Consider the following 15964-nt stretch of genomic DNA (forward strand, 5'->3'; position numbering starts at 1 on the left):
GATTTCTCTTGGAACTTATGTATTTTCTCAAATATATATATATATATATATATATATATATATATAAAAACTTGTTTTGGTTTGTCATCTGTGAATGTTTTACCAGTCACATTGATGAAGAAAACAAAAAAACCCAAAACAACAAAACAACCTGGATGTGATAAACCTTTTGAAGATAAGAAGATTCAAGGACAATGGATATTAAGGGTGAGTCAGAAGATGGAGCATAACAGCTCTTCAGGGAATGCAGTTTTCTGACTGTATATATTGCATCTATATTTCAGTACCAGTCTGTATAACTCTGCAAAACTCAGCCTAATGTCCCTTGGAGTATGAGAAACTAAAAGCAGGGCTTACTGTAGCCTACCCAAACCGTTTTCAGTCATGCCTCTGTTCTGCTTATTCATTTTGATAAGGATTTTAGCACACACATGCATATACATGCAAGCAATAAAACTCTTTCTCATAGGCAGTATTGTGTAGGAAGATATGGACTGCTTTTAAATCTCTGTTGAATGTATGAATTTACATAAAAGCAGTGTGAAGACAACATTCAGTGTTTTTTCTCAATAGTGACATTCTCCCCGTTAAGGCCTGTGATTGGATGTGTTCATCATCATCTTTAAACAAGACTTTGGGACCATGCTGTCAGCTTTCAGGTTTACATAATGTGAATTAAAAAGTAGGAAAGCGGGAAAAAAAACTGATGTAAGAAGGGCTAAAAAGAAGGATTTTTTTTTTTCATAGCAAAGCAGAAAGAAGTAGGTAGAGACCAGGAAAAAGTAGGTGTAGTCAAGAAACTTTTCTGCTCCAGGGAAGAGGCAGTAGAATATCTCTGATTTTGCAGGGAGACAAGCATCAAGGATTATTTATCATTGGCAAAAAGATGCCAAGACTTTGGGTACATCTGTCAGCTTTTGGACCCCTCAGTGTTAACTGAAGAGGTGAGAGTCAGCAGCTAACTATCAGCTTCCCACTGCCATCTCAAGGCAAAGATTGACTTCCTCCAACCTGACCCATAATTCAACAACCCAACAAAATGCCATTTTCCCTTAACTAGTTAGTCCATATAAAGCAAAAAAACTTAAACAGCTTAAATAATAGGTTCATTGTGAGTCAAAGAGCATGTTGACCCATGGGGAAGGTGGTTCTTATTTACTTTCTCTTCCAGGTGAAAAGGAAACATCTTTCCAATAATCCACCATGATGTTATTACAAAATTGTACTGATTTAATTATAAAATTCAGCTGACTTTGTAAGCTGTGAACTTCTGAAATTTACCTTAAAAAAAGATAGTTTTAAGCACATTTACATGCAGCTATCAATAAAAAAGACAGGTTAAATCTGTGATGTTACTTCAAACTGTGACAGCCGACAAAGATTTTGCTACAATACCGAAATAGTGGAGTGCTTTGTACAGAAAGTGTTCAGCAATGAGAGTCAAAGACTTAAACTCACAATCTGTGCCAAATTCTCTTGGCCAAGATACTTGGAGGCAGCAAAATTAATATGGAAGTTTGATGGAAGCTTAGCAACACTTCAGAGAAAACTTTGAATACTTTCCTTTCCACATTTCATTTTATTGTATCGATCCCCTTTATGAATTTAACAATATAGTAAAAACATAATGACCAAATGCTTTCATTTAGAAAGGTGATCTACAAGAGCAAATTGATCCAAACTGCAACTAAAGTTTTCAATAGACTTGATTAACCTGAGTTCAAGAAACTTTTTCAAGAAGCACAACAACTACCTGGCAGATGGCCACTTGCATATGGCAGCAATGCTGAAAATTAAGCTGTTGGAAAAAACAGTACTGCCAGATTACCACAGGAGCCTTGTGCCTTCTTAGGTATAATTTCTGTTCTTATGTTTCATAGAACTATTGTACAATAACTTGACAGACAAACCTAAATTATTGAAGCAGAGCTAATAAAGTCAGAAAAGACAGAATATATGTCAGATCCGAATCCAAACTAAAACTTTACAAATAAAACATAGTTGAAGAAAAATCTTAAAAGAGAATTATATTTCAGGACATATATAATTAAAAGAGTTATATTGATGTAACACTACTAGATTTTTGTTTATTTTATTTGATTCACAGCCAGCTGTCAAGACCAACTACTGAGCTGCTCAACAACTGCAGTCAATGTAGTTTTGTCATTTCCATTCCGCTTCCTTTTTTCCTAACTAACTTTTTTCTGTACCTATTGTCTTAGCCAAATCTTATCTCTCCAGCCCACTTCCATAGGCTTATAGTCAATTAAAAAAAAAAGTTTCAATGTCAAATAAAATGGGAATGGGGGAACAGGGCAGGGAATAACATGAGAAAAAAAATGGCCACAGGCCCTAATCCAGATAATGCTGAGATAAGGCTCACTGCAGGTCCTCCTGGTTCACTAAAACCCAATGTTATATAGTGGAGCCTCCTGTTCCTCCCATGCTGGTGTTCCTGCCCTGGCCATTGCCACCTGGGCACAGTTCATCAAATGAACTCCTAAATGCCTGTGTTGAAATGAGTAAAACTTTGGCATTATATGCTACTTTTGGCATATAATTATATTAAGCATATAATTTAGGACCAAAGGCAACAACCAAAGCCATTAAGTATGAGGAATTTCATGTTTTTAGTATACTAGGAGGGACAGTCACCAAAGTGTAACAGCCTGGTGAAATGTAGGTCTACATGAAGAATCCTGATAACTTCACGAGGCTACTGATACGATGTTAATCCACGTCCATATTAAATATGGATGTTTCCACTTCTTGTTATGGCACTTGTTCATGTTTGCAATAATTTCCAAATTATTGGATAAGGCTGATACACAGATAAACATCAGTGCATCTGTTTACAAACACCTTTCGGTAATATGGTGAATGTATAAAATCTGAAAATATTGTTGGAGAACGACTAAAAAGCAGATGGATACTGCAATGGTACAGCACTTAAGCAGCAAAGGTGCTCGAACATGCACGTACTTGTGCACAACTTTATACTCTCCAACTGACCCCTTCTGAAGGGACTCAGCAATGTCAGCTATGTTTCACAGGGCTTGTACTACAAACCACATTTCTCCCTTAGCTCCAACTTTCCACGTGAAGAATGCAAGTTGCCTTTCATAGTTGCCTTGGAACCATGATGACAATAAAGGCACATATACCCTAGGTGATGTAATTTTTAATATAATTTTTAGTATAATTCCCTAGTAGTTAACATCGGCACCTTATGAAGGGAAAACAGCTTTTTATTGTATAGCAAGTAAATCATGCCTCATACTCCACTGGCACAAGTACCAAAGCCAACTTGCCTGACCAACACATGGTATGGCAGCAGTAACTTTGTTAGAAGTCTCACAGAGTGGTCTATCTTCTTCAATCCCATCACCCTACTGACCACACATTAGCTGTACACAGCAGCTGAGTGCCATATGGAATGGTGATCCCAGCTCTGCAAGGCAGAGGATGTACAAAAACATCTTTCTTCCATAAACATGGAAGTTTGCTATTTTTTTTTAAAGACATCTGAATTACTAATTTTTTGACCTTTTCAAAGCAACAGAGAGATGTGTTCTGTAATATTTAACACATCAACAATGAGTAGACTAAAACAAACCACATAAAACCAAGCTAAATTCTAAATACAGCTGATGCAGAAGAGAGATTAACAATTCCAGTATTGCACAGTGACTACAAAGGCAGTACCCACGCACATCACACTACTCCTGGAGGTAACAGCTTCCAAATCTGATAGAAAAATAGCTCCACATTTTCTTCTCTTTTATTTCTCCCTCAGGGTGCCTTGTTAGCAGATTTACCTGCCACTGTTTTGCAGCAATTCTCAGGACTAATCGGCTCAGTACCTTCTGGATTGTTCTCCCAGTCCAGTTCGTTTATCTAATCTTGTATCAGATGCAGCAGAGAACTGAGCATCTCATGCTTTCCAGCTTTTTAAGAGTTCTGTGGTTTACAGAGTGCAAGAGAGAAACAACCTGCAAGTGTACAAGAACCCTGAAGCACCAGAGAGGTAGGAGAAAGGTTAAAAGCAGAAAGAGATGATGCAGTCAGCCTGGGAAATCTGAACCCAAACCACCACTATTCCAATGGACAGCATTTTAAGCAATGAGTACACTGGGGTCTGTCCTCACCACTTGCTTATGAGACTATTAAGTGGCTCAAAAATACGAAGGAAACCATATTATTTTCTACTTAATTCATAATGTTATGTCAATGCAACATTTAAAAGCAACTGCCATGGCAGAAGTTCCTACAGGGCATATTATGTATGAGAAGTCAAAGTAGTACAACCCAATGAATTGTGAAACATGTTATTCCCCGTAAGTGTTAAGCATTTTTTTCCCAGTTGGCTCCTACCAGGAAAGGTGAAGTGGAACAGCTGGAGGATAATGAAACCAGCGTGTGCCTAGTTTGTTTTGAGTCTAGCAACAAAATTGTCTAACCTGTGCAAGAGACTTACAGTGCCACCTGGATTTGATTTTACATTATAGTTCGTTCCTTGAAACCTATTATCTCTGGGCACCATACCAAGAATGCTTTGACTTTCGAGCATCCTGTAGATTGCAAGCATTTTCATTCCTCTGCTGCAACTTTGACATTTCTATGTGTTTGTGTGTGTTCTGGTTTTGGGGTTCGTTGATTTTGTTTTAACCAACAACAAAACACATCAAAGAACATTACACTTTATGGATGATAACTACAAGAGGGATGTAAAGGAATACATATCACCAAAATCCTCTGGGACAGTGGTGACTGCAGTGTAACAGATGCAGGTGCTTGACAATGGCTGAGGATCAATTCTTTCATTTTTCAAGCATTCTGAACCACTGGAATAACATCAATATTAAGATTAATTTAAAGTAACAACAAAATTAATCAGAATTATAAAGTCTATGTGATCCCCAAGATTCATTTTACAAAGCAGTGCTTAAAGCTTATCACAGAATCTTGTGGAATGTTACCCTCCATCTTCATTTAAATATTTGTCAAACTATCGCGTACAAAAGAAACCAGGATCTGGTCATTTTTAAACAGCATTTGCAAAAAATAGATGAAAATCCAGCAAATGGATTGTTTGTTACAGAATGTCCAGACAAAACTAAACGCAACGCCACCCTCCTGTATTAGTCATGGAATTGACAGACTCCTTCCTTCTCTGTGTTCTGCACCAGAATTTATCTCACTTCTGTGCTTGACTTCAAATTTTACCCATGGTCCTTGAATTTCTAGTTAAATAAAGAGATATGGAACAAAACCAGGCATTTCAAATTACCTTTATACAGTGTGGGATGACTGCATGAAAACAGATTTGATAGCAAAGATAAAAGATATAACCATAATTACGTGCTGTTTGTAAAATGCTTTGAAAATATAACAAGTTACATAAATGCTCTGTCTTACTGAGTGCCATATATTTCTGCATGCATATGGAAGGTGGGTTGAAGAATGTGGGTAGATGTTTGCAGGGAAAGAGTAGTTAGAATGGTGAACATTGTTACTGTGTTATGGTAGATATAAATATGCCAATAGTAGGAGATATATCAACTGTCTAATTTTGTTTTCTTTCTCTCAAAAATGTTCACTGAGCATGAGGGAAACTTCAGACAAGCTAAAATAAGTAAATATCAACTTTACCATCCACTACACTCAGAGGGTCCTTGGGATCATCCTGGGAAGCAGATTTATGACTCAGCACCTCAGGGGTTGGCCTCAGCACTCCAGAAGCAGGCCTTGGCTGGAACAGCTTCTTCATTTTAAAGTCTTCTCCTTTTCCTTTGGCAAAACTTCCATCAAAAGGACTGACTTGGGTGGAGTAGAATCTACCAGCATAAACCTGAGACCCTTTAGTCCTGCTGTGAGGGCTTTTGTCACTGCTTTGTGCTGACAGGTTCTGGGTGATGTAGGTGTGCAGTGCAGCCATCAGGGTTTTTTGGTCGAGCCCCATTTCTGACTCTGGTGAGAACTTCTCCATCTGGCTCTGGCTGAAGGTCCTCCCACGGAGGTTCTCAGCGAGCTGTAGTTGGGATTTTGATGGACGGGCCAAAGGAGGACCTCGCTCTTTGGGGTTCCCCCTCGCGTAGTACCTGACAGGATCATTGTAGATGTAGCTCTGGAGAGAGTAGAAGGTGGGAAAAAGGAATGGATCAGTATTGCTTTGTAATGGCTACTGTTGTGCCGGAATCTGAGGCGTAATCCTCAGTGCTTCACAACCAGGAAAACAATAATTGGAACCTGTAATGTGAATGTCGATTGCGAAGCTCAACATGCGGAGTTTGCTTCAAAGAGGCATTATCCCTTTGGTGCAAATTGTGCAAAACAGTTGATTAAACTATTAAAAAGCCTGAGAAAGAGACTGATCGAACCTGATGTTGACTATGTATGCACTGTTTGTATTCAGTCAGAAAAAGAAAATTTAGTAAATCCACTTTCCCTTTGGTTTTTACTAAAGTTGTGGGGATAACTATTTTTTCAGGTTGCTAACCAAAAAGTAGCATGTCAAATTGAAAATATCATTTTTAGAAGAACACCAAGAAAGTAAAACAATTCTTTGGCATGCATGAAATTTTTCGTTCTATTTTAAATTCTTTTTTTTCCCCACTAAATTAAATGTCTCATCAATCTGTCCTCTGACAGTATAAGAATATAAAAATAACCTTAAAATTGGTTTTTAATTAATTTATTATTTTAATTAATATATTGTTTTCAACACAGCAAATTAAACAATAATGTAAAAAATGTGTTAATCAAGCTAAACCCACATTTTTATTGAAGAAGTACTGGTGAAAAAAAAAAGTGGAAACGTGAACTTGCACTATTTTTTTCTATTTTCAGTTTCATATTTTTGTGGAAACACCAGATGGAAATTATATCTACTGTCATTTAATCCTAAAGACATTTTTGCTATGATCACAACCTTCACTCCCTGCTAAATACAAATTTGAACTAAGAGGTTTACTTATATCCAGAATTATTCCAATTAGATTCTTTGTTTATAATTCCCTTAGGACACTTTGCTGAAGTTGCATCCCATACTATATGCGTGTTGAAGAATGGGTCCTGCTTCTCAGCTGTACTTTCCTGGTGCCACAAACTACATCACAATCTGGGAAACTTAGGACAGGGACTATTTCAGCTCTCACTGCTATAAATTATAGTGAATCACTGATGTCCCCGTGCACTGATAGTGTAATTTAAGACAGAAGGAGCTGCAAAATACAGAGAGGGTGAAGAGACTATATGCCCCAGAACAGAGCCATTAGTAGGATTCAGACAGAAAAATCATTATTTATGTATTTCTTAATGTACTTTGTAAAAGCAAAACAAATAAGGTTGGTTCGCTATTCCAGAGATGAAATAAAACTTTCAGATTTTATCTGGGTCTTTATTCCTGAACAATAGTTTTGCTCTCCATCTGAACAATTTTATTTCTTCTGATAACAATCAACAGATTTTATAATAAATATTAATATCTCTTGCTTTCCAATAGGGTTTTCCGCTGCTTAGGAAATGATTGAAGAGGTTCATTACATGGTTCCATATAATGATCTGTAGGTTTATGGTTTATGCAACTTTATTACGGAGACAAAAGGCACTTTGGCTACTTTGGCTTGTGATCCACCAATGCAAGGCTTTAGGGTTCTGCAGGTGGTGTTTAACATAGAGACGTGCTTTGTGAAAGCCAAGAAACTGGGCTACGCTAAGGCAGTGTCAAAGAATATAGAGCTAGAGATCAAACAGCTCTGTGTGTGAAACATTTCAGTGTCCCCCAGGAGCTGTATCAAACAGCAGCAGCGCAGCTCTGGTTCAGTGCTCCAGCTGCAGGGTACGCACTGCTCTGATCAACACCGAGGGGGAGCCAGTTGTCAAAATGCAGCTTGAACGCTGTTTACATACTTAATAGCAAACCCTAGACGTGAAAAACTTAACAGTCGTACGTATTTATCTCTCAGTGGCAACGGGTCTTTGCATGGGGTAATTAACTCTCTAATGATACTCGCTCCTGAGAAGGAGCTGCCGAGGATGGCACAAAGCACCCCCAGACGCGACAAGTACTTCCCTGAGAATTCACAAAAGCTGCCGCCTGCCTTTCCCACTCGTACTGCCTGCCTGGCTGCGTTTCGGAGGACCTTCTGGGGACAAGGGAACGAAGAACAGGGAGCTGGGAAAGGGAGAATCATGACGGGGGAAGAGGACATTCTCTATTCAGACACGGAAAGACACCAAGTCAGCTCAATCCAGTTTGGGTAAACGCACACTACTTTGGATCTCTGTTCTATATCCAGCTGGGGTTTTTTGCCTCTTAAACTTTACTAATAAATCAAGTTTTAAAGAGGAAAAAACTGCTAGACACTGTCAAACCACTGCGAAAGATTAGGATCAGGAGATGTGGGCTGGCTTTTGATGAACTATTTAACAACTCAAAATATCCTTTAACAGTAACAGATCAGTTATATTCTGTTCTTGCAGACAACAAGCACATCAAGAAAGCGAAGACCACAAACCCACCAAGTGATTGTACATAAAATGGATAGAAGTGTGTGCCAGTCCTGGGCTCAGCACTGCACCTCCGTCAGGAAGGGGCAGCCTCTCAGAAGCTTGACAGGTCACACCTTGGGCAGTAAGGGATGAAATATTAAAAGTCTAATTAAAGTAAAGCACTGACAGCTCAGCTGTCTTCACAGTGCACTCAGATACCAGCCCATCTGATGTAGCTTACTCTGACTTAATTAGGAGTGTCTCACAGCTGTATGGCAATCCTTCACTTGGAGGAGAAAAAAATCCCCTTTCCCACTGCCCCTATCTCCAACAAAACTCCAAAAATATATGAGCCAACTGACACACATAAGGTGAAATCCAAATAAAATTGCAGCAGAGATAAATACAATCCTAAACTATGTGTTTGTCTAAGTAGCATGGGAAAAAGAATCTGGTTTTTTTTACAGAAAAATATAGAAACATATCACTTATATGTAGTTTAGAATCCAGTGACAATTTACATCTGAAGTTATTAATAACAATTGCAGACCACTGTGATAATCTTATTTGAAGGGTTTTTTTCAAGCTAACCTCCTGAACATGGACATTGCTAGTTTGACCTATGTCAAAATTGAATGGCATTATCCATGGTTAGTGAAAAGAAGAGTCTGTAAATTCCCATGTTGGTGCCTTTGGAGAATCTTCTAACATTAAGGAGAAGCAGAGCGAAACAGGGAGCTGGAAAACGTTAAAAAGAAAATGAGTTTCTGGATTGATTAAACTGGATTTATATCAAGTACTGCCAGTAATAGCACACAAGAAACCCAAACATACATTGAGTGAAATGCGCAAAAACTAAAAAAGAACGCAGCAGTTACAATATAGATGGTTTATACTAGCAGGGTTAGAATACAAGCCCCTATTACTATCGAGAACATTTTATTTTTAATAGGTAAAATATTGTTCAATTGTCTCATGTCACTGATACAACATCTTTTCAAAGTACTCTGAATTGCTAAAACCCCAGTTAAAAAATATCTTTTTTCTCCATCTGCACAGGATTTTCCTCTCCTTCACCACCTTTCAAATAAGCTATCTCAATAATTCCCACATTATCAAAAAAGCCCACACACTAACCTTTCTGAAGATGGAATTGTTAGGGCAATGTCTTGTATGGTTTAGGTTTGTAACTAACTGACATTTTCTGCATGAAAGTTCACAGAAGGGCACATTAAATTACACTGTGCAGACGCACTATGCAAAAGTCCATGGACAAAAAATTTAATTTAAAAAAAAAATTAAAAGAGGGGGGCAGGATTAGATACATACATCCCAGTGCTGTTCAGTTTATCCACTAAAGGGTAGATTGATTTGAGCGTTTTGCCCAAGTGCAGGAAAAATGGAATCCAGTTTTTGACAAAATACTTCCCTTCTTGCAGATACAATTGCTAAAACTTGAAGGAATATAGAGCTAACAAAAAAAACCCTTAGAAATGCATAAAGAAGTAATATTCCACCCTCAGTTTGATGTGTTTTCAGATATTAATTAACCTAAATTTGGTTGGAGCGCGATTCCACTTACAATGCTTTATTTACTGTGCCTGTTTGAAATAGTGGCTGTGTGATCTCTGAAATTAGAAAATGGAATCACAACAAACAGTGAAAGGCCCTTCTTCAGCCATGGTGGGATAAAATAATATTTTCCAAAGACTGTCAGAAATGAAATTATCTCATACCTTAACTCAGTGTGTGGAGTGAAAGAAGTTTAGCTTTTTCTACCAGACACAGTCTAGATACTTTACAACCCACACAAACTTGCCTCATGTGAGCTCACTACATGGGAGATACATGTACTCATGTGAACCCCTAAAATAAACAGCAGCACAAGTGGCACTGCCTGATTGTTAAGTCGAAGTGTAGACTGTGAATTTGTACCTCTCAATTTACCTTTAAATTAAGAGAGAAATTGAGAGAAAATTGAGAGAAATCCACCCACCAATGAAACCTGAGGCCAAACGTCGTGGAGTGGATTACAGTGCGAAAGTCCCTGGGATGGAGCTGAGTAAGCAGAACAGCTCTGTCCTTAGAGCATCACAGCTGAAGTAGCAAGTCTTGTGCTAACAAAGCCTTAATTTTTTCAGCTGCTGTTCCCATACAGTGCTGTCCTATCAGGATATCTTGGCAGGCTTCCAGCCAGGTTCAAACAGGCTGAAAGGGGGGAACTCCACTTTACAAGCCTCTGTGTGCTGGAGACATGATACTACACACTCTGCACCAAAGTCGGAGGAAGGTTCCTCTGAAAATGAAAGCTAAAGCCAAAGAAAGAATTGAATGTTTTGAGTAAAAATGGAGCAAAAGCCTTTTCTACCAGCTGATAATGAACTTTTCACTTACTATAATGATATTATAGCATGCATAAAACCCAAGAATGTGGAAGATTAATTTAGAGCCCAGAAACTGGTAAAGAGGCCAAACCAGTGCCTCCTGCAGTGATGGGACAGCATCAGGCCATAGCCTTTCAACAGACTCACAGGCTACAGGCAACAGGCACCACTACAGTCATCTCACCTGACCTACTGTTTCACTAATAATTTTCTGTAACTATCTTCTATCTTTCTGAAAAATACAATAGCTTTGAAACCACTTAAGAACCACATCAGAGAAGTAAAGGTGGTAAAGATTCTTAATTAACATCCTGTACTCTGCAGTGTCAAAAACTTAATCAAGCAAAAGGAGTTCTCAGAGTCTGTTTTGGTCAAAACTAATGCTGATTTTGCTTCCTAATTCTCATTGTGAAAGCACAGTGCAAGAGGACTGTCCAGGGTCTGACTATATAGCATCTAATAATCTCTACTGCTGTAATTTCAGTGGATAGAGATTTGACTGTGAGCAGCATATTCTACCACTCTTAAACAAAATAAAAGGGAAAAAAAAGAGAGGACAAATGCATTGGTTCTTTCATGTACAAGTTACTATTTAATAAATTCACTTTTAAGTCTCAAATGTTCCCAACCATTCTTGATCTCCCTTGAAATGATCATAGCTGCATACCGACCTTCAACAGACTCTCCAGCATGGACAATTTTATCATTAGCTGATGTTTCTTTTACTGCTGAGCAACTCACTATCTTTAGTCTTCTTAACTACCTGCGGGTTTTTCTCTCTGTTTCTGACACATCTCCATCCTATGGGTCAAAACAAAGTTTCCTTTGAGGTAGGAAGAGTTCTGGGTGGTCTTTCTTCAGCATTCATCATTAGCTCATCATCACTACCTGCAGTGGTGTGGGGCTCATTATGGAATGCCAAGGAGAACATCTTGTCATTGTCCTGCACATACTATGGGATGTTTAGAAAAAGGAATAGAAGGGACTGGTAGCACGTAAGCAGGCTGGCAAATATACTCGTCTGACAATGTCTTGTGTCTGTCCTGTCTTCTTAATAAACTCGATTTCCAACTATTCCTCTGAGTGAGAGGCTCTTTTCCATGTGCATGTGTGTGTTTGGTGGTCTGAGTGCCAAGCACCAGAGTCAGACCACGTGTCCCGTGGTGCCTGTTGGCAGTACCTGCTCCACTTGGCTACTGCCTAGACCTGGGGACACAAGGCTTGTGATATCTTTACTTGTCAGGGTCCTCCATTCAGAAGCTCCCTGGCATTACCAGTAGGAACCAAAAAGTGACAGTCAACCCCCAGTGGATGGCAGAAATTGTGCAGGGGATCAGTGCTGATAGACCTACCAGGGTGTATCAGCCTCCCTTGCCTGAGAGCAGTTTGCTCATATGCCAATAAGTCTGTTACTTGAGTTTTCAGTGAACGATGTTTAAACACATTTTCTGTAGGCATATGCTGGTATATTGAGCTAACTCATTATCTTAAAGATGATTTACATAGAAACATGAACATCTTCATCTGCCAAAAGTTGAGCACATTAACACCAATTCAATATATCTATAACTCAAACATACAAATCTAGAGAACACTTTTACCTAAGAAATGCAAGTGAAGAGATCTGCAGGATCAATGCCTACAATATTGCTTTAGAACCCCATTGAAAGCAACCGTCCATTTGCTGGACAACTGTTTGGGGCAAGGTGAGGTCTTTTTCCTCCATTAAAAATAAAAATTGTTGTTCCACTGTCCTGAAATGTCTACACCAACACAATAACACAGAGGTAGATAAAGTAAGTTTAAATTTCTGTGAGCTCTACCCTCGCATTTGATCAATATGATGGAAAAATAAATATGGAATCCACTTTAAAATTTGTATCAGCTCCATCATCTTCTATTTACTGATCACAGTGTGCTGAAATACAGGGCATAAATATTTGTAAATGACTGCAAACTTGCAGGGGAAAATTACAGAAACAGAAACTCCAAACGTGGTATTTGGAAAAAAAAGAGTTGATTTTGAAGTGAAGGATCTGAAAAAGAACCAAATCTTGTTATCCAGTTGGTATTTGAGATTTTAAAAATATCAATCTATGTTTCATCTGGGAATTACTAGAAATTAATTAACTGCCCTTTTAAATAAGCCTCCAGACTTGACACACATCATTTATAATAACATTTCTATGGCACTTGTATCTTCTAATAATTGTAAAAATAATTAATCCTTACAAGATAGCTGTGTGATAAGGGAAATGAGGGATTCTATGTTAGATGTGGAAATTGTCACTACATCCTACATAAGCTGATAGGTTGTAGGTAAAGGTAGGTGTTAGGTCTAAGACTTGAAGAGCATGATAATGCTCCGTTGCCAAATTATTAATTAAAAAAATAAATCACAAGTCACATTAGATCACCAGACTGTGTATTTATGCCACAAACAACATGATTGCAATTTTACTAGGCTTTGTAGCCATGATTCTGTCAGAGCTTTAAAAGTACCAGTTCTTCCAGAAAAAATTGCAATCTACACCAGACTCACACAGGATGGCCAAGAGGATAGAAATTACAATGTCTTATTTTACATATTTAAATTAGAGTGGATGGATCACAACTTTAAAATTCCATTTTTTCTCTCTGCTGATCACGGAATGAGTTTAGGCTGACTTGCACCAATACAAACATCTTTATATGGTCAAGTGTAGGAGTTTGTTTGTTTTTTGAAGTTTGGGGGTGGGTTTGGTGGGGTTTGGGGTTTTTTTTATGTTCATTAGCTTTTTTTTAGGAGGATTGTAATGTTTCTGTTTTGCTAAAAGGAGCCACGGAGAGGAGAATGATCCAAAAGATGAAATATGTTTCTGGGATTTGAGACCTAGCTTTTAGTCTACACTTTACCAAAAAAAAATATTGCATGACCTTAGAAAGGCTGTCTAATCTGTCTGTGAAGGAGGGGTATTAGTTCTTTCCTACTCTGTAATGGTTTTAGGTAAATAAATATATCAATGATTGTGAAATGATTAAATATCTTTGTGTAAGTATGACAATAGATGGGCAATTCTGTAGCTTCAGGGAGACATTCCTTTATCAATTATTCCTGAAATATTTTTATGAAAGTGTTCATGACAGGGTGAATTACATTTTTCCTTACTTATACATAATCCCTCATGTATGAAATATTAAATTTTACATTTATATAAGTAGCCTTTAAAAGTATACATCACAGGAAGGTTTCTGACTTTTCAGCAGTCAGTCATCAGAGCAATTTCTGATGATCTTCATTCAGTCCTGTATTTTAATCAGTGTTAGATAAATAAGGGTGCTGCCTTTTCTGAATTAAAGTTCCAGATTAAAATGAGCAATGACTGAGTAATTTCGTACTAGTTAATCACAGCAATTATTATTTGCAGATAAGTTCAGAGTACATCTTTGAGCACTTGTGCACTCAGACTCTCTAAAATAAATAATAATCCTTTTAAATAATTATCACACTTCTTGGTTCTTTCAGGAGATCAATTACAAAGATTCAAACAATTGATTTTCAACCCAGAGAAGATATGAATTTTTATTTTATATAATTTATATGAGTTTTTACTAGCAGCTTCCCCCCTTTCAGTACCACTACACTGCTCAGCCAAAACCCTCTGGCGCTGTCCAGTCGCTTCACCTGTTTCTTTCCCCCTTCATGGTTTTTCAAAGACCTTTAACTTTATCAGCAACTTCTTTGATGTAAAGATTCTGGTTTTTTTCCCCAAAAATCTTTGCTTTAATATTCATAGGAGTTGAAGATTTCTGCAATCACAATACCCATACAAAAAGTCTATCCTGAAAATGATTGTAGATAAAAACCAAAGAAATAACAGAAATTTCATGAAATTCCCTAATGACTCGGAGATAATTTTCCCTTTCTCCCCACAGTACTTACTGGGGCCTGAATGACACAAAGGCCTGATGAAGATGTTAGCAGCAGGTAGGACCCACCATGGCTGAAGACCTCAGAGGCCAGGTCAGGGGGAAGGAGTAAAAGCAGTTCCGTGACTCTTCCAGCCTTAAAACCCAAACCATAAAATAGAGGCCCCCCGCAACAAGAAATGCAGCCCTAGCACAAGTGTGGTGGCAACTTCCTTATTCCTGCAGCCTGTCCAGAAGGTGTTCTGGAGGAGCCAAAGGAGTATCCAGTCACAGAGTGGAGCTGGGAGATCAAATATGTGAGGAAGAGCGTGCCCAGCCATGTGGAGTGGTGGCCACAATTGCTCTCTGATGTTGCGCCATGTCTGAAATGAGCCCTGTGTTATCACAGCAGTTATCTGAGGCATTAAAAAAGTCACTAGTCAGGCTACCAGAAGGCAAAGAGAATATGTACAAAATATAGGTTGTTCACAGAAAAACCAGCAATTCCAGGTGTTTTTATTTTCTTCTGATTTTGAGACCTTTAAGTACATTTGGATCACATTTCACATAACTTTTCTTTCTGTGGTGACTAAAAAATTTTCTTGGTCAGGTTAAAACAGCATAATTGAAATCTCCTGTAACTATTTGACTGCAGGCATTTAAACTTCTAAAAAACCCACATTGTAAGAACATTCCTCGCTGCCTTGGCTAACGGCTGCTGAAAAGTAGACACCAGGGGTATTTGTTTCCATACTGTTCGTTTTTGCTGCCTCTCTGTTTTGCTTTGTTGCAACAGTCACTGTGGATAAAGGTATTTTTCTCTTCTAGTGTCTCCTTTATTTAAAAATTTCCTCAAGACTCCTGCTGTGGCCCTGCTATGCCAGTGCTCACACAGAGCAGCAGCAGCAGCAGCAAAGCCAGCGAGCTCCCCTTTACAGCCGATGAGCTTTAGCAGCACCAGCTACCTGCTGTCCCTTCAAACCCACCAAAACCCTGATCCTCAGTTTCTGTAGGAATGTCAACAGTATAGTGGTTTTTTTCAGGGTTTTGGTTTCAGGTGTTTTGGTGTGAGAGGGGTTTGTTCTAACTGGAGGGGAGAAGGGCAGGGCAATTCACATATAACTTGACGCATATGCATTTCTTGCCTCTGTAGCTAAGATAAACCAAGCTTCCTCATTACAAGTATGTGCCTGGCTATG

The 15964-nt window shown here is 38.4% G+C and overlaps 1 protein-coding gene across 1 annotated transcript in view; it reads right to left on the minus strand.

Annotated features, from left to right (window-relative positions):
- Positions 1–15964, minus strand: part of PTPRN2 (protein tyrosine phosphatase, receptor type N2) — a 577227-nt gene that overhangs the window by 397102 nt on the left and 164161 nt on the right. Inside the window, exon 6 of the mRNA XM_017819358.1 lies at positions 5653–6127. Within this exon, the coding sequence (XP_017674847.1) occupies positions 5653–6127 (475 nt within the window). The remainder of the gene's footprint in view (positions 1–5652; positions 6128–15964) is intronic.

The sequence above is a fragment of the Lepidothrix coronata genome, unplaced genomic scaffold, assembly GCF_001604755.1.
Source record: "Lepidothrix coronata isolate B3197 unplaced genomic scaffold, Lepidothrix_coronata-1.0 Scaffold74, whole genome shotgun sequence".
Taxonomy (NCBI): domain Eukaryota; kingdom Metazoa; phylum Chordata; class Aves; order Passeriformes; family Pipridae; genus Lepidothrix; species Lepidothrix coronata.